At 32.4% G+C, this 26,519-nt stretch overlaps 2 protein-coding genes across 5 annotated transcripts in view; both read left to right on the top strand.

Annotated features, from left to right (window-relative positions):
* LOC125681922 (uncharacterized) overlaps positions 1-11,382 on the top strand; it is a 13,967-nt gene extending 2,585 nt beyond the window's left edge. Inside the window, exons 2-5 of the mRNA XM_048922199.2 lie at positions 6,864-8,170; positions 8,569-8,624; positions 8,734-8,871; positions 10,293-11,382. Of these exons, the coding sequence (XP_048778156.2) occupies positions 8,043-8,170; positions 8,569-8,624; positions 8,734-8,871; positions 10,293-11,179 (1,209 nt within the window). The 5' untranslated portion in view covers positions 6,864-8,042 and the 3' untranslated portion in view covers positions 11,180-11,382. The remainder of the gene's footprint in view (positions 1-6,863; positions 8,171-8,568; positions 8,625-8,733; positions 8,872-10,292) is intronic.
* A 4,892-nt stretch (positions 11,383-16,274) lies between these two features.
* Positions 16,275-26,237, top strand: LOC125681569 (uncharacterized). Of its 4 annotated transcripts, none has more exons than XR_007372274.2 (6): positions 16,275-16,428; positions 16,564-16,628; positions 17,432-17,560; positions 17,741-19,356; positions 24,016-24,144; positions 25,409-26,237. XR_007372274.2 is itself a non-coding variant. In XM_048921723.2 (4 exons), exons 1-4 carry the CDS (start codon positions 19,088-19,090, stop codon positions 26,218-26,220), a joined length of 1,098 nt encoding a protein of 365 aa, XP_048777680.1. In that variant the 5' UTR covers positions 18,561-19,087; the 3' UTR covers positions 26,221-26,237. The 4 variants fall into 4 exon arrangements, 2 of the variants coding, with proteins under 2 accessions (XP_048777680.1, XP_048777679.1); XR_008800108.1 differs by having other exon boundaries at positions 17,741-19,428; positions 23,113-24,144; XM_048921723.2 differs by lacking the exons at positions 16,275-16,428; positions 16,564-16,628; positions 17,432-17,560 and having other exon boundaries at positions 18,561-19,179; positions 19,292-19,356.
* The last annotated feature ends 282 nt before the right edge of the window (positions 26,238-26,519 follow it).

Raw genomic sequence — 26,519 nt, 5'->3', positions numbered from 1 at the left:
AGGTATTAGATAATTCTATTTATGATATCATTAAGTTCAGAATTAACTAATGATATCATTAATTGAATTATAATTAAATACATTCTCATTAATTAATCAATTCTTGATAGGTATTAGATAATTCTATTTATGATATCATTAAGTTCAGAATTAACTAATGATATCATTAATTGAATTATAATTAAATACATTCTTATATCAATTTATAATACGTTTCGTATTTGAAAAAAGTAGTTATTTTCTGTTACAGCGCCCATTAATTCAATAATATCATTCATGATTTAAAGATATTCATTAAAATTTATTTTACCGGTAATTCAATTTACGAGAGCAATCATTTAAGTTCACAGTAAAACTGACTAGTAAGGAACGTTCATATTAGGAATTCTCTGTTAAAAAAGACGTCCCATATAAAAATTGCGCTATCTAATTTTCAGTATGGATTTGAATAATTTATGTTATAAGGAACAAAATTTGGAGGTCCAAGTGATTTCGTATTATCAAAGTTTTATTTATTGTATATGGTACATGTATCAATAACAATTAATGCACACAATTATTCAAAAATTGTTCTTCAATTCATTTGTATTAAAGGCATCATTCATTCACCTCATGTGCGCAACAATTCAAACATGCATTTAAAACGTCTTTCCTCTGTGCAATATTATTTATTTGTATATTGTGATTTCCCGCGCTTGCGCGGTTATTCATCTAGTTTATGTAAAACTCTTCTTCTAAAGTCATGCACACAAAACATCCCAACTAAACATCTGCATGCACTACAAATACTGACCTTATAGCTTTGATTCGGTTTCAGGCATCTCTTACGCTAAATGAGAGATAACAACATAAAGTCAGTCTTTTTATGCACACATGCAGTTATCTTCCCTTTCACTCGCTGCCTCGTGATGTTACTAGATGCTTGTGTATTTTTCTTATCTCAAGCGGAGGTAGAAGAATGATATCTGAAATTGTTAATGTAAACGAAATCTAGGCTATAACAGTAAATCTTGAAGACATCATGCATGTGTAAATACAACATGTTCATCTGAATTGTGTTTTGGTAAATGGTGGGTGGTGCAAATGCATGATCTTTACTACATTTTTCTCGGGTGTCGTATTGCATGACATCTGTCTTATGCTTCACTGTTCATTCAGTTAATCTTTGGAAGGTTTAACATTATTCTTACATGTATTACAATGTACATTTATGTATCATTGAGATAACACCAAGCCGACATTATCTCTCAGACCTTAATTCAATAAAAGTAGAAAATGCATGCATTATTGATTACATGTGGATTTGTTGTGATTGTGTTTGATGTATCAATGTGATGTCTCCTTATAAGTGAAACAGTTTTGAAATATTAAGCTATCCTTTGATATTTTTAACATATCCCTAAACGAATTAAAGATATGTTAAATTCAATACATAAATATAAAATGATTCAATTGAAATAGATCCAATCTTTGATAGAGAATTTGGCCCTTTCTTTAATAGATTTAGAGATAGGCTAATAATTTGAAGATAGTGTCAAATATTTGAGAATATTGAGTTTAGAATTAGTTTGTTTTGTAATATTTGAACTTATTTTTGATTAATTAAACCCATATTTTCAAATAATTAGACATAACTATTTTAGTCTATTTAAGTAATTAAAGATAATTTTTGTTCAATATAAGATATCTTAAGTTATATAATATCAAGCTGGTTCAAGTGAATAAAGATATATTCAATTCCATAGCAGGTAAGTTCAAATTAGTTGAAAATTAAATATGGGTTTATTTAATTTATAACTTGATGTAATTAAACACATTATCGGACCTGAGGGACAGCAGGGATTTATGTCCAAATCCTCAAGAAACTTTGTGAAAGTAAAGACAGTAGTAAAAGGAATATACTGATTAAAGGCTGCGAATGTATCACGTTACCCGTCAGTAACAATATCAATACCGTATACAGGGAAATATTCGCCCCGTTTTATTTTCGCCCCTTTCGCTCTCGTTATCAGTGGGCGAATTTAAGACTGGGCGATCTCTCTTTTAACACAATGTTGTCTGGGCGAATTTAAAACAGAGCGAAACCACCAGCAAGTGTGAAAAGCGAAAATAACACGGGGCGAAAATAACCCTGTATACAGTTTGACTGAAATACAAAGGAGAGGGAAAAAACATGTTTTGTATTCATAATTCCTTGTATATTATGTATACATTGTAATTGAGTAGTAGTTTTGCATTCAAGAGTAGTATACTGTGAACATTACAGTGATTCAAAATTTAAATGATATAAAATTAATAATAATTATACATGTACAATTTACCAATGAAATGGAATGATTTTGATAAGCAACTTGTGATATTTAAGGGATGATTTCAAAAGAAGTGTTTGAAATGTTAAATGCATTTCGCAAGACGTACATTTGATTAATGTGTTGAACTATAATAAGATGAGAATTGCTATAAAGATACGGTGTGGATAGCATATATAGATCTTATCCCCACCCATATGGAGCACCAAATTAACATAAACTCAAATAATTGAAGATATCTTCAATTATTTGAAGATATCATCAATTCAATTATTGCTCTCTTTAATTGAATTCATGCGCGCATTAAATCAATTATTGCTCTCATCAAATGAATTAATGCGCGCTTCAATTCAATTATTGCTCTCATCAATTGAGTTAATGCGCGCATCAATTGAATTAATGAGAGCAATAATTGATTTAATGCGCGCATTAATTCAATTATTGCTCTCTTCAATTCAATTGATGCGCGCATTAATTCAATTAATGAGAGCAATAATAGATTTGATGCGCGCATTAATTCAATTATTGCTCTCTTCAATTCATTTGATGAGAGCATCAATTTAGTAGAAATAGTGCTCGCAATAATTGATTTAGAGCTCGGTATAAATAATTTGATGATCTCTTTAATTCAATTGAAAATATCTTTAAATCATTTACAATGCTTTTGTATAAGGAATTAATGCGCGCATCAATTCTTTTAAAGAGAGCAACAATTCAATTAAAGATATCATTAATTCAATTGTGGATATGTTGAATTGAAGATATCTTTAATTATATAGTTGCTCTCTCTAAAAGAATTATTGCTCTCTTCAAATGAATTAAAGATATCATTAATTCAATTGAAGAGAGCAATAATTGAATTAATGCGCGCATTAAATCAAATATTGCTCTCATCAAATGAATTAATGCGCGCATCAATTCAATTATTGCTCTCATCAATTGATTTAATGCGCGCATTATATCAATTATTGCTCTCTTTAATTGAATTGTAGCGCGCATCAATTCAATTGTTAATATCATCAATTCATTTGAAGAGATCATTAATTAAATTAAAGCGCGCATCAATTCAGCTGAAGAATTAATGCTATCATCAATTCAATTAATGCGCGCAATAATTCAGAATTGAAGATATCATTAATTATTTGAAGAGATCTTTAATTCAATTGTTGCGCGCATCAAATGAATTGATGATATCTTCAAATAATTGAAGATATCTTCAATTATTTGAGTTTATGTTAATTTGGCGCTCCATACACCCAACGTGAATTAAATGCATAGATGCCGTATTAAACAGTAGTTTGTTCGGTGTTAAAAACCAGACCACATTTTGTCAGTATGATAAAATGTGAAAAATAATACAATTTGACATTTTCGCCAAATTATATACGGGTATTAAAGGAGTGCTATTCTACGCAATGCAAGAAGAAAACGATGATTTTCTAATGTATGTTTTTGAAGGAATGACGTTTATGTTGCAATGCGCGAGAAAAATATTATTAGAAACACCATGGGAATTGGGGATTTCGTTTACAGTATGTAGTTATACTGAATGGCGATTTCATGTTAAACAGTTTTACACACCCACTTTTTTGCTCAAAATAGTTCTTTCTACCCTGTTTCTGTCTGTCTTTTATCGCTGAATGTGTCCCGCCAATGTTAACAGTCTCAAGGCCGTCCATCCTTCGCCATGCAATTGTTGATTTTCGAAAATCCGCGTGCAAAGTCATGTTATCATGAATATTTCGGAAAGGGGCATTCACTACCCGAATCGGAGAATACCTGATTAAATAGGCTTGATTACTTTCTAATCCGAGATTACTTTTTAATCCGATTGAGTTAAATTGCATGATTTGCTAAAAGTGTGCAACTTATATAGCTTGATATAAAACACGTATTTTAATCCTACGATAATAACCAAAGATTACGGCATATATAGCTTTAAAAATGGACCTAATAATATGTTGTCCATCACACAAAGACATGGGGTAATTACACTGTTACCAAAGGGAGATAAACCAAAACACTATCTAAAAAAACTGGCGACCAATTTCATTGCTAAACACAGTCTATAAAATAGCATCGGGAACTATTGCAGCTAGATTTAAAAAATATTTAGACAAAATAATAGACCCAGATTAAACAGGATTCATATCCAACAGGTATATAAGCGAAAATATTAGATTGTTATATGATATAATGCATTATACTGAAGAAGAAGATATCCCTGGTCTTTTATTACTTATTGATTTTGAAAAAGCCTTTGATACTTTATCATGGAATTTTATACAAAAAACTTTAAACTTCTTCAACTTTGGTCCTTCCATTAGAACATGGGTTAAACTCTTCTACACTAATATAACATCAACAATTAACCAAGGTGGCAACCTACAATGTTTCTGAGGTATTTAATATTCAAAGAGGTTGTAGACAAGGAGATTCTTTATCTCCGTTTATATTTTTGATATGTGCAGAGATTTTGGCAATAGAAATAAGAACAAATTAAAAAAAATTAAAGGCATAACGGTTGGTAATGTGGAGAAAAAATTTTCCCAACTTGCTGATGACACGTCAATTATTCTTGATGGTAGTGACGAAAGTCTTTCAGAAACTCTTAAAACTTTACATGCTTTCTCAGAAATGTCTGGACTATGTATGAATTACACAAAAACTTAAACAGTATGGATTGGCTCAAAAAGATACAGTAACGATGTTCTTATTCCCAACAGTAAATTTAATTGTACTACAAAATTCACTTTACTAGGAATACATTTTGATGTCGACTTGCAAAATATACCTAAATTAAATTATGATCCAAAATTAGTAAAACTCAAATCTATGCTAAATCAATGGGGGAAGAAATATTTAACTCCCATTGGCAAGATAACAGTTATTAAAACATTAGTGTTACCATTGTTGAATCATATCCTGATGTCCATCCCTAACCCATCTATTGCCTATTGTAAAAAATTAGAAAAACTATTTTTCTGCTTTGTGTGGGGTTGTTCAACCCACAGGGTAAAGAAGGATGTAATTGTCAAGAAATATGAGGATGGTGGTCTAAAAATGATCAATCTAAAATCATTTATAGCTTCAATGAAATTGTTTTGGGTAAGACATCTTATCTCTACAAATAAGGGGTTGAGTAATTTCATTTCAAATTTTAACCTAATTAAATTCACATCCTGTGGGATTGAATACACTAATCTACTTTTAAAGTCATTAAAAAATAAATTTTGGGTAGATGTATTCAAGGCCTGGATCGAATACAGAACACTTGTACTGAGTCTAATGTTACTGCAGATTCACCTTTGTTTTACAACCCTATGATCCATATTAGCAAGAAAATGTATTTTAATAAACATTTATTCGACAATAATATCAGACACATTAATGATATTATTGAGGAAGACCGTACCTTTTTTAGCTATGAAACTTTTAGTGCTACTTATCCAAATGTAAAAATTAACTTCTTGTTATATGCAAGTATTATTCATGCTATAAAAACTTGGATTAAGCAGTCAGGTACAGACACTAACTTTAAAAGATTACCAAATCCTTTTATTAGAAACAACATTTACAATGTACTGAAGTGTAAAACGTCAAAGTTTTTTTAATGAATTTTTAAACAAAAACTCTTCAGTGACTGCAGGTACAATAAGATGGAGTCAGCTTTTGGATATTGATAACAGAGAATGGAAAATTTTCAACGTACTACCTTTTAAAATAACTAAAAACTGCAAACTCCAATGGTTTCAATACAGAATAAATAACAGCATTTTAGCAACAAATTCGTTTGTATTCAAAATTAAAAGAGTAAACTGTAAAATGTGTACGTTTTGTCACAGAGATGAAGAGACAATAGAACATATACTGTGGGAATCTGATTGTGTTCAAGCATTCCTAAATGACTTTCAACTTTACATAGAAGATAAAACAAACTTTCATATAGTTTTTACCAAAAAATATTTTTTTTTTAGGTACTCCTGGTAAAAAGTTTTGTATGCAAAATACTCTTATCCTTTGGTTGAAATACTATATATATACAGCAAGATGTACTGAGAAATCATTGAACATTCGTTTTGCAATATCCTACTTAAAACTTTTATGAAACACAAAAATTCCTATTTTACAAAAATTGTGATAGCGAAAAATTTGATACCCAGTGGAACAGATGGAACCTGATCTTTCCTTAACTCTCTCTCCCTCTCTCTCTCTCTCTCTCTTTCTCTCTCTCTCTCTCTCTCTTTCTCTCTCTCTCTCTCTCTCTCTCTCTCTCTCTCTCTGTGTGTGTGTGTGTGTGTGGTGTGTGTGTGTGTGTGTGTGTGTGTGTGTGTGTGTGTGTGTGTGTGTGTGTGTGTGTGTCTCACATAAAAAAACTTGTCTGTATTCCTACATGATCCTTGGTATGCCTATATTGAACATGTATTATACAGATTGTTTACAAAAATAATTTTTTTTAAATGGACCTACTCCCACCCATTTGAAATCTCCGTGTCAATTTAAAATAGACCTACCAAACAAGTTTGAATAAAAATATATGTATACTATCTGTAGACACACAGACTTCTGGACACCAGAGGAGGGATTAAGTGCCTGGGAGGAATAGCAATGCCGATCAACCGGTCACAACAGCCCTGAGCCCTATATCTTGATAACGTAAACGAAGAAATTAATCTGTAGTCAAAATCAGTGTGCAAAGAAACACCTCAGACAGCATTTCACCAAATGATAGGTTGTATATTGGCAAAATAGATCATTATAACGACTATAGAATCTGCGAAATGCTTACTTTAAACGAGATTGTTGAAACCTCTGTAATATAAATGTGTTTGTCAGTAGCCTGCCCCGATTTAAAAACTGATCATACGCAAATCAAGCTCGTGCGTATCGAATCAGTTAAGAGACATAAGAACCATATACAGGTGATAATGGAATATTGCTACACTGTACATAAATATGGGAAGTTGATGATGGAGAAGCTCAAGTCATACGTCTGCATGGTTTATTCCGTTCGGGATCCGCTCTTCTCTTTCTCACGCGCACGCGCTGATTATACATGTAAAATTCAAGTTGTCTCGGTTTAAAATTCCATATTAATGTGTCACTTTCGTCGATTTTTTAAATTAATCACGTTATAGATAAAGAATATGTTCAAATATGAAACGTACAGTAAGGTACAATGTTATTTATATTAAAAGAAAAAGACAATTTTTTCCCGAGTAGCCGATATCAATGGACAAAAATCAAGTCTATAATTATTATATACATGTAGTAGTATAGATGTAATGCAAAATGTATCTTAGTCTATAACTTTAAGCAGAGAAGTTTCGGAAATATTGTACCCTTACATATATTTAGATATCCATCTTAATCACTTTTGTATATAGTAGGCAGAGAAATGTTTATAGTTTATGACACTGTTTTTAGAATACGTTTTTAAATACATGTGTATATTGTAGTCCGAGAAAAGTTGTCTGCTTTGATGGAATATTTATTCTTTACTTACACTATTGAAAAAAACAACAACATTTAACTCAACGATTTCATGCAGCATTATATTTTAACAAAAACCTATATAACATGCCTTCAATAAAATTGTGAATTTCACAACATACTTGTCAATGTTTTTATCATCGATAAACACGAACAAGTTTTACATAGATTACACACTTAAACTGATTTATTAATAAATGTCCCTGCAATTAACATCTGTTTCCTTGTTCAACTGAAACCATGTTAAATCATTACATTGTATCATATTTTTCGTGTTCATGCAGTTCCCAGCAATCTATTTCACACGCATTGTTAACAGCTTGTTTCCGTTGCGAATTCGTCGAAGAAGCACGTGATTGTTTACTTATGTAAGTTTTTTTTCTTATGTAGAATTTCTAAAAAAAAAAAAAAAAAAAAGAATTACCACAATGCATAAGAATGAAATTTTAATGAGTTATGTATACCCAGTATATGTATATCCATGTACCATGCGACGTTAATTTTGACTTCTTAATCAGCACTTGTGTGTAAGTAAATTTTGATATCAGACTAAGTACATGTACCTTTATGTGAGTTACATTAATATCATATACAATGTTTTGATTATGTCCCATATCCAGAAGACAGAGGTATGATTCGATAATGAATTTCCAGCAGTGATCTGGAACGAGATATATCTCAAAATAAGCTAATAAACGTCTTATATTCCTATATCCTGTGCGGTAGAGCATCTATTAGTATTTTTTTTAAAAAACTATCTTGACAGGGAGCAACAGTGTCCTGCAGAGTTTGAATGGAATGCAACATTACAGAAATGTGTCCGTAAGTCCAAGTCATTCAACAAATGATGTTTTACACGCTAATTATTTTCAAGCGAATTGTGTTTATATACACAAAGAAGAACTGAGATATCTTGAAACGTGTTTTACAGCGTGTAGATCGGGATATTACGGACAGAATTGCTCTAAATCATGTACACCACCTTTCTACGGTGAAGGCTGCCAAAAGAAATGTGTAGATTGTGATCTAAGTCAATGTGATGTGTCCAGAGGATGTCCAGTATACACAGGTAGTATCTAGAGTCTGTATCCAGAGGATGTCCGGTATACACAGGTAGCATCTAGAGTCTATATCCAGAGGATGTCCGGTATACACAGGTAGTAAGTCTGTATCCAGAGGATATCCGGTATACACAGGTAGCATCTAGAGTCTATATCCAGAGGATATCCAGTATACACGGGTATTAAGTCTATATCCAGAGGATATCCGGTATATACAGGTACAATGTAGTATCTAGAGTATGTATCCAGGGGATATTCGGTATACACAGGAAGTATTTAGATTCTGTATTCAGAGCATGTCCGATATACACAGTTAGTATCTAGAGTCTATCCAGAGGATGTCCGGTATACACAGGTACATTATTTTTATTTGAGTAAGTTATAGACAAAGAAACAATCCCACACATTGACAATATCACTTAAAGGTTGACACCTAAAATAGAGTTACTTCTTAATGATGTATGTATGTTGTATAAAATAGTTTAAGAGGGGAAATCATTATGTTTGTGTAATTTGAAATTGTTTATCTGTCTAAATATAACCGAAATGGATGAGAATCGACAGGGTTATTTCTCCTTTTGTAACATTATCAGACACAATCAACACCAGAAAACACTTAGCAAAGAGGTAATACCGTTGTTGTTTTTCGTTAAATGGCGCATTCTTGCGACAGTTTTTGGTGACATATCAGACATCAACCATTCAATACAGATAAACCCTACATGTTAGAGACATCTAAGAAACGTGGACACCTGAAAAACGATGCTAAATGCCAGTTATATATTTTTTTCTTCTAATCATGTTGAATAATTTTTTTAAATTCTGAATCAATAGGCTTTTCCTAAATTAAACTTGATAGCGAACTCGTCTTATCAAAATGTCATTAGGATTCACAACATAGTTTAGTTGAAGGATTCAAAGCCATCTCTGAGCTTTCAAATTTTCTTAAACTTTGGGTCCTTTATTTATCCCCTGAACCGATTTCATAGTGCAATTGAAAACAGAATAGTGAACCATCTTTTATAAATAAACACACTCGTGCACGATTTTCCTTCGCTTGTGTCTCTTGGTGTCTCTCTCATGACGTCAAATTACCAATGGGAAGTAACTTGCGAGTAAATGGATTGTTTGCAATGCAGGTAGAGAGTTTGAAGCCAATTTGAAATAACTTATTGTTTGAAAATTACATTTATGACCCTGCATATTATTTTCATTAGGTGTATAAAGTATTTTAACCAGAAAACAAACTTTTTAGAAAATGTTCAACTTGACCTCTAAGCATTCACTCAAGCACGAAATAACAACCGAAAGACTTAACACAATCGTTCAGAAGATAAGAAAAACAGCAACTATAGAATTTGATTTTATTTAGTTCTAATATATTTGATATCAGTAATAGTATTGAATAAGAATCCTCTATATTTGTTAGAGCCACAAGTATCAACAAAAGTGACATATATCCAAACAACTGAAAAGGGGAGCACAAGTGTCATCACTGAAGAAACCAGCATTGCTTTATCACAGGCGACGTCCTCCTCCAACGAAGTGATTTCAAGCACACCTCACGTGCCTACCACTTTTCATACAGAAACCACCACCAAATTCCTCACGTTTGGATCTACTGCAGCAACACCATCTTTCTTTGACTCTTATTATCCAATTTTACTCGGCATATTTGGAGTTTGTTCACTTTTCCTCATCATCTTTACTATTTATGTAGGCATCCATGTACACACTAAATGTTCAAAGAGGAAAGCGTCAAAACAACGACAAAAAACAAGTGTTGAGCCTAATGATGTATACCAGGAGATAAGTGAGCTGGGTACATTAGGGAATATAACTAGATATGACCCTTTGAATAGTAACAAACCAACAACTAATCGAGAGTACCAAGCTGTAGTTTCTAGTTCTCATATTCAAGTTTCTACGCCTAGCTTCAGTATTGAAAATACCAGTGGATATTCAAAGGTAGACGATAAAGACCAGGTACTTTTACAATCACATGAAATTGTTCCATCGATATCTGTGAAAGAATCGAGGTATATATCAAGTCCTACCTCACAGCGAAAACCAAATCGAACAGAATGCCAACCGAAAATAGACATGAACAGAAAAAGTCCACCACGAGATAAAGACGATTACATTCTACCCACGTTTGAAGGTTGTAGGAAAGAAATTAGTATTAGTGGTAGTCCTTGCACTTCCTCATTATTGTCGTCAAATGAAACCCATTCAGACAGCGCAGAGACTCCTGGCGTATATAGTACGATAAATGACGATACCGTTAATGAATATTTGATCGTCATACCAAACTGATGACGCCTTCGATGTAAGCTGTGATATGTATAGTACAGCTCCTTTAATCTTCCCAGGTACTGTAAATGCAAATGGTCTAGAAATGAACCTCTTGAGAGATGACGAAGATAAATCAACGCATTGAAGGAGATAGAGTTCAGGAGACCAAATTCATTTTGTTAAATGTAACATCCCATATTCAAAATAAAATTTCTACATGGCTAGTGTTATACTTGTATATATAATTAGTTTTGTCATCATAAGAATTAAGGAAAAAAGTACAATCGTTGTCCCCAAAGAGGTCATTGAACAGGAAGTAAAAGATATGACAAATTTGACTTCACGACTCAGAGTTCAGGATTTACATGTATATATAAGCTTCTCGGCTTTAAAGCACAAGCTCGCAGGATGCTACAATTGTGTAGGTAGTAGTTCAATATCTATTTTTGGGGCCATAAATTTGTATATATTTCATACAGTTAATCTCCAAATGGAATGTTTGTGTCAATTGAAATTGAGAAAGCGTCTGGAAAGGACCAAAAATCTATAAATAAAAAGAGGTGAAAATAAAGACCAGTGATCAATCGCATGAGTCCTATAAAAAAAATATAGAACAGGTCACACACAGATCCCTTGGAACACCAGAGATGGGATCAGGTGTCTAGGAGTAAGTATTCCCTGTTCACCAGTCATATCCGCCATGAGCCCTCTATCTTGATCAGGTAAACGGAGCAAAGTGGTATGAAATCATGCAAATTAGATTATTATAGCGACCAGAATTTGCATAATGTTGACTGTAAACGAGAATGGTAGAATCCCTGTAATATCAACTTATTAGCCAGTAACCTGCCTCGGTTAAACAATTTGTCATATGCAGAGCATGATCTCGCTTATCAAATCAGTTCGGAGACACAAGCTCCATATGCAGGTGACAATGGATATTGTTACATGTACATAAATATGCGAATTTGACGATTGACGATAGAGAAGCTAAAGTTATCTAGTTTGTCATGAATTTAAGGTTGGTTTTTTTTTATTTTATTTTTTATTTATTTATTTTTTTTTTTTTGCTGTTACCGTCTATCCGTATATTTTACCATTTCCTCAGATATATTGTCAATATCTATACTTCTAGACATACATTTTAATATTGTAATTCATGATACAAATTACACTTTGAATAAATTAAAGTTGTTTTTTTTTTTTAAATATATATATATTTTATTTGGAAGCATACACTTTTGGTTGGGATAATATATCCTAGGATATTCCCACTTCTTCCTCACCTATGGTGCCAGGGGCCCATTGGATTGGATGTATTTCTTTATTAATTACATACGTGTGTGTGTATATATATATATATATATATATATATATATATATATATATATATATATATATATATATATATATATATACTTTTAAGAAAATGAATATATAAGACATATATATATATATATATATACGCATACATACAGATACACATTCATATACATAAATTCGATATTCATAATACTATATCAGATATATACAAATATGGTAGAGATATTTTTCAATAAGTCATGCTGCCTGTAGGGAACAACCTTAAACACACAATGTCCATATTTTCCCCTTCAGGCAGCGCTACTAAAAGACAGACCCCTTCAGATAGTCTGACTGTTTTTAATTATTATCATCACAAAGTCATAGAAATGTCATAAAACCATTTATAATTGAAGTTGAAATTCGGTGTTTTATAAGTCTCATATTGGTACATTAAGTTTGTTTTTACAAAATAGGAAATGTCATTAATATTTTCTTCTTTATTTTGATATCTTAACTTCATCTTTATTTTATATATGTAAAAAGCTATATATGATAAGAAATGATTTATTGAAGTGGTAGTTTTATTTTCTTCATGAAAAATCCTGATGCAACATGTTTCCATTTTAAATTAAATTTCAAATGATTTTCTAATTTCTTCCATATTAATTGTACGTTTCTACACTCCAAGATTAAATGTTTTGTGTCTTCGAATGTTTGGCAAGACGGGCATTGATTAGAAACGTTCTTATTCCATTTGTGAACAGATTTATTATTATTAAGTAGATTTTGTAAGAGTTGTAATTAAATTCTGCTAATTGCTTGTCTTTGATTTTAGTGATTTTTGACTGATAAATATTTGTTTTCTTTTCTTCAAAATTGAAAATGAAGCTTTTTGCCCAAAATCTCTCACAGTAGGATTTAATAAAGATTGTTTTGATAAATATATCATATATTGTTTTGCTATTTATCAAGTTTGGGGGTATTCTTCTCTTGTTTTCTAATAAAATGTTACTTTGTTTTCTTATGTTTATATAGACTCCTTTTGAAGTATCGTGATATTTTTGGACAGGTTTAATAACCTTTTTCAGTATGTTATATTCGCAAATCCTGTTAAGACTTGTTGACAAGAATATTAGAAAAATAATTGATATCATGAAAATTTCCGTTTTCATCAAACAGGTCTTTAATGTATAAATTCCACTTTTTATCCAATCTGTGTAGAAAAGAAGTTTACCATTAAATCGAGTCAAGTTGTTTAACCATATACTTTCAGACAATACATCAACGTCAGTCATCTCTTTTATTTGATGTGTTTTACGTTTGCATTCATTCAATGTACTGAGTACTTCGCAGTAAAATATTGGTAATGGTTTGAAAATTTGCTTTATTTCATCAGCACTGGTTGTATTTGTCTTTATGAGATATTCGGGTGTAATGAATCTTTTAAGAATACACGAATTAAAGAAGGATTTTAAAGATGATTGTTTTTCATTGAAAATTCTTGTTACCCAAGCAGCCTTGAGTGCTTTTAATTTACAATCAATATCAACAATACCTATTCCTCCTTCATCTTGTTTTCCAATTAAAGTATATCTTTTTATCCTTTCTCTTTTGCCCCATAGGAAATTGAAGATTGTTTTCTTTATTTTATTTATGGATTCTTTTCTTGGATATTGCAATATAGTTGCACTATAGTATAATTGTGTTAATGCTAAAGTATTGATTACGGTACATTTTCCATATAAGGTTATTTTCTTGTATTCCACATTGTAAGTCTTTTTTCTAGTTTATTAATTTTTTCCGTCCAGTTTTTATTGTAACATTGATTAGCATCATGATCTATATATATTCCAAAGCATTTAACGGGTGTATTGGTGATATTGATATCATATAATTTATCATATCTGTTTTTCAAAGGACCTAATAGTATTCCTTCAGATTTATTTTTATTGAGTTGCATTCCTGATACCATACATAAAAAGGGAGACAAAAATGATCTTCGAAATTATAGACCAATTAGTCTTACAAATTGTAATTATAAAATTTTAGCACGAATTGTCGCTATAAGATTACAAAAACTTTTAGATAAACTAATAAGTAAAGACCAATCCACATACATTAAAGGTAGATATATCGGTGAAAATGCAAGACTTTTACTTGATATATTTGAATACTGTGAAACAAAACAAAAAGAAGGAGCAATCTTACTTCTTGATTTTCAAAAAGCTTTCGATTCTGTAGAATGAAACTTCATGTTCAACACCCTTAATAAATTTAATTTTGGAGAGCAATTCATAAAATGGATAAAAAAATTATATACAAATCCTGTATATCGCATCAAAAAATAATGGATGGATGTCTAGGACCTGTAAAATGACCAAAGGCATTCGACAAGGATGTCCAATCTCAGCATTGCTTTTTTTATTTATCGTAGAAATAATGTCGAAAAAAAATTCACAATTCACCAGAGGTTAAAGTCTTTAGTAATGACCTTATGACTAATGAAATAAAAATACTTCAACATGCAGACGACACATAACTTTTTTACAGGATATTAGATCTATAGAAAAAGTCATTAAAATAATTGAACACTTTGGTCAGGTGAACAAATTAAAGTTCATTGATTTGGTAGATCTTTTTTAGAAGGTTTAATACAATATCAATTTTTACAGAAATTCAACAACTCCCTAGTTCTTATGTTTCATCTTAAATTTTGAGTCAAAACGTAAGTGCGCTATTTTACCCCTCAATTTCTTTATGATCTTTTGCGTATTTCAAGTTCGAAAAGATAATTACTTCTACTATCAATTTGTAGCATTTTCATATTTATATTGTGTTTCTTCTAAGTAATGATTAATGTGTGTTGTGTTGAAAGCAATAAAGAAAACTGGTTTATGCGAATACATGAAAGTGGATTTGAACTGCAAAAGGGTCAAATTTCACAAGGTCTAGCAGAATAACAGCCAGTTTGACCCCAATTTAAAACACTCGACAATCCTACAATACTCAGGTACGAGTCACTTTAGTGATATTTCATATCGTCATGGTAATATCACTGATACACATTTTAGGGATTATATTATCTTTATTTCCGCCTCCGTGGCCGAGTGGTTAGAGCATCGCACTCAAAATCACACGGCCTCTCACCTCTGGTCGTCGCAGGTTCGAATCCCGCTCGCGCCGGTAAGTGAGAAAGTTTCCCAGTTTACTTTCGGAAGGTCGGTCGTCTCTTCCCAGGTACATTGTATATGGGTTCCCTCTCCCACCAACAAATACTGGGCGCCACCAGATAACTGAAAAATTGTTGATTGTGGCGGAAAACATCAAAACAATCAATCAATCAATTTATTTCCGTGTTTGTTCTTTAAATTCACACGCTTTGTTTCTTTTTAATGACAGATGTATATGTAATACAGTATAACGTACAAAAAGTTATGGGGTGGCTTTTCGTTGTCGTCTGCACTAAGCTATAGAGTTTAAGGCATATTTCTAATGAATTTTATTTATAAGTTTATCCATCCACAATCATCTCTCAAAGAGGAAGGAAACGCTTTCACGTTTTCGTTCAATGTATTTACGCGTTAAAAGCACCAGGAAAGCAAATTTATGATATAATATGATATATATGTATACTTTAATTGTTATCAATTTATGAATTTCAAGCGAAGGAATCATGTTTAATGTTAATCTGTATAGCTTTGATTTGAAATATTTCAAAAATGAAAGAGAGAGATGAAAGTTGAACAGGTGCGAATTTATTTCATTAATTTCTATTGTATTAACATCCAACAAATTTAGCTTATCAAAGTCACCACTCTTTTTCATAACAGGAAACTATGTGATGAAATAAACTTGATATGCTGGTTTTTGAATATTACGCATAACAAAATGTACGTTTATCTGCTCTCTGTTTTGGCGGTTTTGTTGACTTTTGATATCAGGATAGATACCCAGTTTTGTGGAAAGTAAGTTATTTGGATAGTGTTGCTATTTTAGATCCGTATTTCCATTAAACACTCTTTGTACAACCATATGGTATTTGCAATAATGTTTGTCTTAATATGTAATCGTGTAATATAAAATATGAACTTTCGTTACAGTATAAATGGAAAAGGACCTTGCTGTGAAAATTACTACTATAACAGCAACGACAATCAGTGTTTAGGTACTTCTACATGTATGAAACAGTTGTCTAATCCCAAATAGCAAAACCGATCCTGTCATTCCTATATTTTATATACTTTACTGCAAAACCAAGTCAAGTCCAAATCAAGTTCAAGTTATGTTTATTCACTTAAAGCATAAACACAGCGTAATTGAATTGCAGATCAGTATCCTACAGATAAGAGGTAATGAAACAATGTGTACACCCAGAGATCATGTAATTAATTAGAGACCAATTTGCTTATCTTAGGAATAAATATGCAGATCTTTTATACATCGGATTTGGACAAATTCATAACATTGGTTGTTACAACATTGTCTAGATAATTCACACCAATTTTCATCAATGCTTCACATTAACATATAATGCATTGGCTACTCCTCAGGTTTTCATCTATTACAAAAATTATACTCTTTCATGTGTGGAGTATTTTTCACCTTTCCATTTCCACAGACGTCTTTATAGGAGTGAAAAATTCTCAAAAGGGACGTTAAACAATACAATCAATCCATTTCAATAGAAAGGCGGTGGTTTTTAAGATTTAATGTTTGATCCCGTACAAGCGTGTACGCACAACTGAGGCGGGGGAGGGGGAATCCTGAGCGATGCCGTGATGGGGTCAGGGGAAGAAGCACCATGATGTTGGTGTATCCATAGCTACTTTGGGTTTGTCAGATTTATATTAAAAAAAAATTATAATTAGTAAATTCGAATGTTAAGTGCCGATGGAACTGCATTCATCATCTCCTATCGATTTGTTAAAAGAAAACATATCTAATTCAATCTTTCTATCATATCTATAGCGTGTCCACTAGGATCGTACGGAATAAATTGTTCCAAAGTGTGCATTCCTCCAAAATATGGCCACCTGTGCTATGACGAGTGCAAATGTCCCATGGAGAAGTGCCACATTCAGCTTGGATGCATCAATGGTAGTTTCTCTTACTATATGTTATCTTGTCATTTCAAAACGTTTTGCTGAAGTTTTTTTTTTACATGCACGGATGAAATATGGATATATTCTTTTCCTTTGGTCGGTGATAAACAACAACAAATATATGAATAAACGAAGGAAATGTTTTTATGATTTTTAACGATGCTTCCTTTCATAGATCTCTCTGGATATCCTTCACACAACTCTACGGAATCGGCGTTCACAATTACCCCAATTACAGCATCTTCCAGTAAGCTTGTAGAACAGGGTTATGAAACAGATATGAATCTTTCAATAACTATCAGAACTACAGTATCAAATGATGATAGCATGACATATGGATATGATGAAAATTACCAATATTGGCAACAACACATTTATGTCATCATATCAATTGGAGTAGTTACCATAGCAATCGCATCAATTATTAGCGCTCTGTGCTGTAAAAGGCGGTTCCAAAGATCAACAACAACAACTTCTGTACAACAAAGAGATGGAGTAATCTTAGGAAACGGCACATTGAGAGAGGAAGACGAAACTTACATGGAAATTGATGAGAGTCTGTCGCAACAAAGAGAGAGAAAAGTTTCATCGACAAATGTGCTGAGAGAGAGATACGACCAGCTCGTACAGGAAACGCATACAGATTCAAAATATCATGACCTTCACAAATTGCAATTACGGAGTAACACGAGATTTCCTACTCATTTATTGAGCCCTGGTCCGGAAAATCATCAGAAGCGTACATTTCAACGGTCACATTCCTGGCATAATCTCACAATTGTCTCAAAGACCAACAAGCTGACAAAAACAAATAGTTATCTTGAACTCTCAGAGGACAACTACCTAGATGCAGTTTTTCTTACACGTGATGCATATTCTTATCAAAATCTTGATAATATTCAATCAAACAAACCTTATATCCAATATGACGATTTTCTTGGCATTATCAAACAGACCTGATACCCAAAATAATCAAGTCATTTGCTGTCAGATGAGGGTTTTTTATTTGTATAATTAAATTTCAATCCTATTTTTTTTCACTTACGTATAAATATTATTGATACATCTAATGACATCGTTTATATTGGAAAACTGACGGTTTCGGTTACAAGTATAGGTTGGATAATAGCGGGCAGTCCCAGTAGTTTTTCGTAGTTGAAGGACGGTCTATCATACATGTATATATATATATAAAGAGATATATATATATATATATCGCTTTTTGGACCCAACTGTATACACTTTCTAACCCCGTATTGAAACGATACCATTTAGTGAGTGTTTAGACATCATTGCATTTTGCAGTAAGGTTGCTTTAAGATAAATAGCATTTTAAAAAGTTTATTATGACGATTATGCAGTACTCGTGAGTGGTTTCAATTCGGCGTAGGGAATATGCACGTTATGATCCAATTAATAAACGAGAAATCCCATTATAATTTCCTTGTTCGAGTTCGATTTAATGTGGCAATACATTATCAACGTAGTCTGCATATTCACTTAGTTATAGATGGTTTAAAAAATGCATTTTATTTATTTGAAATTCTATACTTATATTCATGTACTTGCACTACTGAACCTTAAGTTGCTAACAAGTTCTCAGTTCTGTGGCACGTGAGTACTATTTACTTTTCTTTCAACATTCGAAATTTTGGATTTTCCTTTCATCCAAACAAAACGCGTGCTGTATAAATGGTGTATTTATATATTTTTTACTTCGTAGCAGATTTGGAGAGATAGATTATTGTTGTGATAATTATTTTTACGACGATGTAAACAAAAACTGTATCGGTAAGTACATGTACTCATAGTGTCTTTGTTATTTAAATTTACTTACATTTCAAAACCTGTGATTTTCTATCGGTATTTCATGAAAATAACGGCATTATCCTGTTATTCGCTCCGCGGAGCGAATAATATTTGACGTTGTTGACGTTATTTCTTAATTTGTTTTCGTACTAAATTTGTGCATTTTAAAAGTTTTATTATAAGAAATGATCTTTTTTTCCCCTAAATCCCAATAACTTTACCCCGTGATTTACAAAAAAAATAAATAAATAGAAAATTCATATCTGCCCAATTTAATCTCCAAATAATGTCACGGAATAAACCGTATAGCGTTTATTCCGTGAATACCCCCCTCCCCCCAAGGAAAGAAAATTAATACTAACAGGCCAACTAAACTGCTAAATATCTAAAATAATATTACGGAATAAACCTTATCATAATGTATTTCAATTTTTATAATATTTGAAAAGTTTGAGTATAGCGTTTATTCCGTTACTTACAAAAAAATCAGAATACAAAATTAATGATAGCTAGCCAAATTAATCTTTAGTAATGTTACGGAATAAACCGTCTAATAATTTGTTTCATTTTTTAAAAATCATTCATTTTGAATGCTTATGTACTTGTCTCTTGCATTAAATTTCGTCTTTGTTTTGTCAATACGGGTTAAAAAACTTTCTTAGTTCAATAATATCCTTTTTCTTGTATTACTGTATTGAAATACACATTTATTCCGTTTCTAAGTTTCGACTAACAATGACCTTCCTTTACAAACAATTGCATGAGTAGTGTTCAATTTTTCTCATTGTTTGCATTCAACAATTGCTTTCTATTCAAGTGAGGTACAGGCGTTTTCAGATTGCGTGAGAAAGGGAAAAACCATGCAAAGTTCAAGTCCCGCATATTGGAAATCTTACTTTCAAGAACGGTGGATCAAACAGTTTAAGAAATAAAGTCATTAATTTTTTTTATTACTTAATTTAAAACCTTTGCAAAATGAGTAGAAATGGCCGAGTAAATGTTTAAAATTATTTTCACTTTTCAGGATTTTGTTTTAAAACATTTATTATGTAAATAAATATTTTTAAAAATCGTAAAATCTTTCATTGTGTGTGTATTTTTAGGAATAATTACAGATTGTATGCTACTGTTTCCTTTTCACTTTCATAATAAAAATGTATGTTTTAAGTAAATGTGTCATTAGTTTACTTGGGAAATGAAAACCTCGTCTGTATATATACTTCTATTATTCGCACCGGTGCGAATAATCATGGCACTATATTCATTCATTAAATGTCATATTCATTGATATTAACCCCCCAAAAATTCCAAGCCCCATTTTTTATATGGTCTCCCCCAAAGAAACCCCTTTCCCGGGAATTTCTTCCCTTTTTAGAGCGTTTTAGCTTGAAATGTAAACCTCGTCTGTATATATATACTCCTGTTATTCGCACCGGTGCGAATAATTTTAGCACTATATTCATTCATTAAATGTCATATTCAATGAAATTCACCTGGAATTCTTCCCTTTTTAGAGCGTTTTAGCTTAAAATTGGAAACGTCGTCTGTATATACTCCTGTTATTCGCACCGGTGCGAATAATTTTAGCACTATATTAATTCATTAAATGTCATATTCATTGAAATTCACCCCCAAATATTCCAAGCCCCATTTTTTATATAGTCTCCCCCAAAGAAACCCCTTTCCCGGGAATTCTTCCCTTTTTAGAGCGTTTTAGCTTGAAATGTAAACCTCGTCTGTATATATATACTCCTGTTATTCGCACCGGTGCGAATAATTTTAGCACTATATTCATTCATTAAATGTCATATTCAATGAAATTCACCTGGAATTCTTCCCTTTTTAGAGCGTTTTAGCTTGAAATTGGAAACCTCGTCTGTATATACTCCTGTTATTCGCACCGGTGCGAATAATTTTAGCGCTATATTAATTCATTAAATGTTATATTCATTGAAATTCACCCCCAAAAATTCCAAGCCCCATTTTTTATATAGTCTCCCCCAAAGAAACCCCTTTCCCGGGAATTCTTCCCTTTTTAGAGCGTTTTAGCTTGAAATGTAAACCTCGTCTGTATATATATACTCCTGTTATTCGCACCGGTGCGAATAATTTTAGCACTATATTCATTCATTAAATGTCATATTCAATGAAATTCACCTGGAATTCTTCCCTTTTTATAGCGTTTTAGCTTGAAATTGGAAACCTCGTCTGTATATACTCCTGTTATTCGCACCGGTGCGAATAATTTTAGCACTATATTAATTCATTAAATGTCATATTCATTGAAATTCACCCCCAAAAATTCCAAGCCCCATTTTTTATATAGTCTCCCCCAAAGAAACCCCTTTCCCGGGAATTCTTCCCTTTTTAGAGCGTTTTAGCTTGAAATGTAAACCTCGTCTGTATATATATACTCCTGTTATTCGCACCGGTGCGAATAATTTTAGCACTATATTCATTCATTAAATGTCATATTCAATGAAATTCACCTGGAATTCTTCCCTTTTTAGAGCGTTTTAGCTTGAAATTGGAAACCTCGTCTGTATATACTCCTGTTATTCGCACCGGTGCGAATAATTTTAGCGCTATATTAATTCATTAAATGTTATATTCATTGAAATTCACCCCCAAAAATTCCAAGCCCCATTTTTTATATAGTCTCCCCCAAAGAAACCCCTTTCCCGGGAATTCTTCCCTTTTTAGAGCGTTTTAGCTTGAAATGTAAACCTCGTCTGTATATATATACTCCTGTTATTCGCACCGGTGCGAATAATTTTAGCACTATATTCATTCATTAAATGTCATATTCAATGAAATTCACCTGGAATTCTTCCCTTTTTATAGCGTTTTAGCTTGAAATTGGAAACCTCGTCTGTATATACTCCTGTTATTCGCACCGGTGCGAATAATTTTAGCACTATATTAATTCATTAAATGTCATATTCATTGAAATTCACCCCCAAATATTCCAAGCCCCATTTTTTATATAGTCTCCCCCAAAGAAACCCCTTTCCCGGGAATTCTTCCCTTTTTAGAGCGTTTTAGCTTGAAATGTAAACCTCGTCTGTATATATATACTCCTGTTATTCGCACCGGTGCGAATAATTTTAGCACTATATTCATTCATTAAATGTCATATTCAATGAAATTCACCTGGAATTCTTCCCTTTTTATAGCGTTTTAGCTTGAAATTGGAAACCTCGTCTGTATATACTCCTGTTATTCGCACCGGTGCGAATAATTTTAGCACTATATTAATTCATTAAATGTCATATTCATTGAAATTCACCCCCAAAAATTCCAAGCCCCATTTTTTATATAGTCTCCCCCAAAGAAACCCCTTTCCCGGGAATTCTTCCCTTTTTAGAGCGTTTTAGCTTGAAATGTAAACCTCGTCTGTATATATATACTCCTGTTATTCGCACCGGTGCGAATAACAGGAGTATATTATATATTATAAGGATGATCTTTCAAAATATCATTCATAGATTTCTGAATAAATATTATCTTTAAAATACACTACGAATACAAACGTTACAAATAAAATAAAACTTCAGATTTTCATGTTTATTACGAAGGTATATTCTCTCTATTTAGTTGCACCTTCACCTATTTTTAACACTTGACCTTGTACTCAAGGTTTGCTTTTTGTTTCAGTTGCTTATTGTTCCTCCATTGACGATTTTAGCGTGACGTCAACAACGTCAAATATTATTCGCTCCGCGGAGCGAATAACAGGATAATGCCAAAATAACAATTGTAATATCTATTGTGTTTAGCTCTACTAAATTATTACATATGCAAGACCATCATGATAATTCTTTTAAACCTTAAGGTACAGTTTGAAGTGTGCGATTGAGCACCACAGTAAATACACATGTACCGTGTACATACATAAGTACAAGTATCATTCAATATCTTTCTAAATAGAGCTCTTTTCAGGATTGATATACTCCAGAGTGTTTATTTGAATTCGACCTAAAACTGAGGCGCAAGGAAATTAATATGAAACCTTTGAAATATTATTCTTATACTTGAACCATTGTGGTACATAATTTTTTGAAACAAAAGAAAAGATCTTTAAAAGACAATGTGAGGCTGGGGTAAAGGCTGGGTGATATTAAAAGATATGCATGTACCTTCGTTGACATGGATTCTCACTCAAATAACAAATACGTCACATTCAATTTACAGCCACGCCACATTATTCGTCGTACTTCATCCAAATCCCAGGATGAAGATTGTTAGGTATTCTGTACATGTATAATATATGTATATCAATCATTTATCACTTTCACGGAGCTTGGTAAATGTGCATATGAAAGGTGAAGATATCGAACAGTGATCAATCTCATAACTCCTACAAGCAATACAAAATAGATAGTTGGGCAAACACGGACCCCTGGACACACCAGAGGTGGGATCAGGTGCCTAGGAGGAGTAAGCATCCCCTGTCGATATAAAAATTAATTTGACAATGAAAGTAATATATACTTTTGTATCAAAAACAACACCAGACTTCTAAGTTGGCTCATAGTGACATGTGCTGTAATCTGGGATGAGCTGATACAATATCCTTTACATTCCTGTACATTTTCTGATTTCATAGGGACATATACATGTAATATAATCTTTTTGTAGAATGTCCCATAGGCTCCTACGGCAAGAATTGTTCCAAGACGTGCGTTAAACCCAAGTTCGGATGGCTCTGCTACTACACATGTGAATGCGACCTTGATGAATGTAGCATAATACACGGGTGTCAAAATAGTAATCATATTAAGTTCTTAGTTTTCTTAAATTTTTTAAAGTTTCTCATTTTAGCAATGAATTATTATTCTTTGAAAGATGTAGTCTCATAACTGCAACGGTATGTGCATACAAATTGTTAGCGTGTTGTGAAAATTTGTTTGCACACACCGTTGTAGTTATGGAACTACAGCTTTCAAAACATAATTCATTGCTTATATTTACATTTTTGAAACCTTTTTAAACGTGCGCATTTTTCATTGATATCTTAACTCTCCCACCTAATTCTTTGGGAAAGTAGCGATTAACGGAACAGCCATGGAAAAACTAAAGTGTGATATCATAACGTAATAGAAAAGAGTGCAATGCTGAAAAAATAAAATAGTCCAATTCTTGAATTTATTTTCAATTAAATATCATAAAACTCCACTTATTAACAAAATTGTACAATATGAACTGGGTTTAAACATGCCTTTCATATCTTTTTAAATCTGTCTAATTGTAAACAGCGTAGGTATAGTCAATATTGGTGCTAGTCGGCCATGTTGTCACTTCGAGAAATTGAAAGCACAATTAATGAAAGAAAAATTGTTGAAAAATCCCGCACTTGAATTAATTTCTTGTGTTTGTTTGGTGATATTAACCACATTAGAGGTAAGATCAACTTATCTGGCATCGAATGAGGTTAACTTGACATGTGTAGTCTGAGACGGGAATGTGAACAACAAAGCTTTGTTTTCATCCTGCACACGTACTGCTGCATGAGCACAGAAACTGGTAATTTTGTCTACAATAATAGCTCTAGGGGTCTATACCATACCACCCCTCTAATAAGGCGTAATAGTGATTTTGTCTACAATTATAGTACTAGGGGTCTATACCACACCACCCCTATAATAAGGTGTAATAGTAATTTTGTCTACAATTATAGTACTAGGGGTCTATACCATTCCACCCCTCTAATAAGGCGTAATAATGATTTTGTTAGTAAGTGGTAAGGTGTAGACATCTACCGTTATTATTACAAAATCACCGGTTCCTGTCGACCGAGATGCAGACGACAAGCTCGACAGTGTTCACACGCCTAACAGATTTATAGTGATTCGGTCTTTGCATTAATAAGCAAATATACTTCAAAACTCTGTAATGAATTTTATCACAGGATTAAAGAGTAGATGTAAATATATGTATATATTTTTATATCTCTTGAAATTTTCTTCTAATCAAGAAAAATACAATGAGAAATGAATATGTTCCCTTTTATTCTTTCTATTTTCTTTCACAGATAGCGTAGTAACACCGTTCTCTCATGTTGCTTCAAGTGTTGAGGAAGCTTACGATACACCAAGTTCAAGATCTGGACCAGTCATAAGTCCTTTTCATTTGCAAACTACAGAAATAATCCAGACCGCAAAGACATTCCCAAACATCGATGACAATAACAGCAACATCGTGGTAGTGATGACTATTTCAATTGCTTCCGGTGTCATTTTCATTTGGATATGTGCTTTTACTATCTTTTGTTGCGTTACCCGAAGAAAAGCATCTGTTTACATTCAAAGCACACATAATCCCCCATCTGACTCGAACGAACTGACTATATCTCCGGTACACAATCTTGAAACTGATATATACATGGAAATTGAAGAAACTTCGGGTATAAGGAGAATAGAGGCGACTAAACAAGAAGAGACTGTGATTAAAACGAGCTATGATAAGTTATCCAAATCAGTATCGGATTCCTCGAAGTACAGTGAAATTGGTAAATATTACACAGACATTGAGAAATACAAAACGTTTACCACACACAGAGCCTTTTACATCCAGCAGAAGTTGATGCGACACCGCTCCTGGCACCATCCGCTGGACACGTTATACATGCCGAATACACCAAAGATGGCCAATAGTTATATAGAATTGTGTGATGACAATACTTATTTACAGGCCATTCATGCTTTCGAAAATATTGCAGATTGTAAAAAATTCATTTATTCAAATTTGTCCGCTAATCAGTATTTAAATGTTCATACTAATTCTGCAAGATTCGAACCAAAACGGGCAGTGTCGTATGACGATTTTATTGGCATTCTACAATAAATTGGATTTTGCATCTAGTTTTTGTAAATATTACATTTTGAAATATGTGCATCTCATATGAAGATAATATGTATTTGAGTTGTAACATCTAAGTGATCATCGTACACGGGAAGCTTAACATGTAATCAAGAGATTCTAGGAAATCGATATACACTGTATGTCACAGACAAATTAACCCAAATACATACAACAATTTACATTTATACATGAACAAGAGCATGTCCCTCAACAAGACTCCACCCGTCCATACATAACGTTTATTGAACAATAATGATCGAACGTATCTATACATAACTGTA

This window comes from Ostrea edulis, chromosome 2 (assembly GCF_947568905.1).
Source record: "Ostrea edulis chromosome 2, xbOstEdul1.1, whole genome shotgun sequence".
In the NCBI taxonomy this organism is placed as follows: Eukaryota; Metazoa; Mollusca; class Bivalvia; order Ostreida; family Ostreidae; genus Ostrea; species Ostrea edulis.
The sequence above is the reverse complement of the archived record's forward strand: the minus strand, read 5'-3'. Positions and strand labels throughout refer to the sequence as shown.

Bases quoted from the DNA above. Each gene is read 5' to 3' on its own strand.
- LOC125681569 (XM_048921722.2), top strand. From the start codon at position 19,088: ATGCATTTTATTTATTTGAAATTCTATACTTATATTCATGTACTTGCA. The intron at 19,180-19,288 runs GTGAGTACTATT...TTTACTTCGTAG, and splicing joins AGTTCTCAGTTCTGTGGCAC to CAGATTTGGAGAGATAGATT. The intron at 24,145-25,408 runs GTAATCATATTA...TTTCTTTCACAG, and splicing joins AATACACGGGTGTCAAAATA to ATAGCGTAGTAACACCGTTC.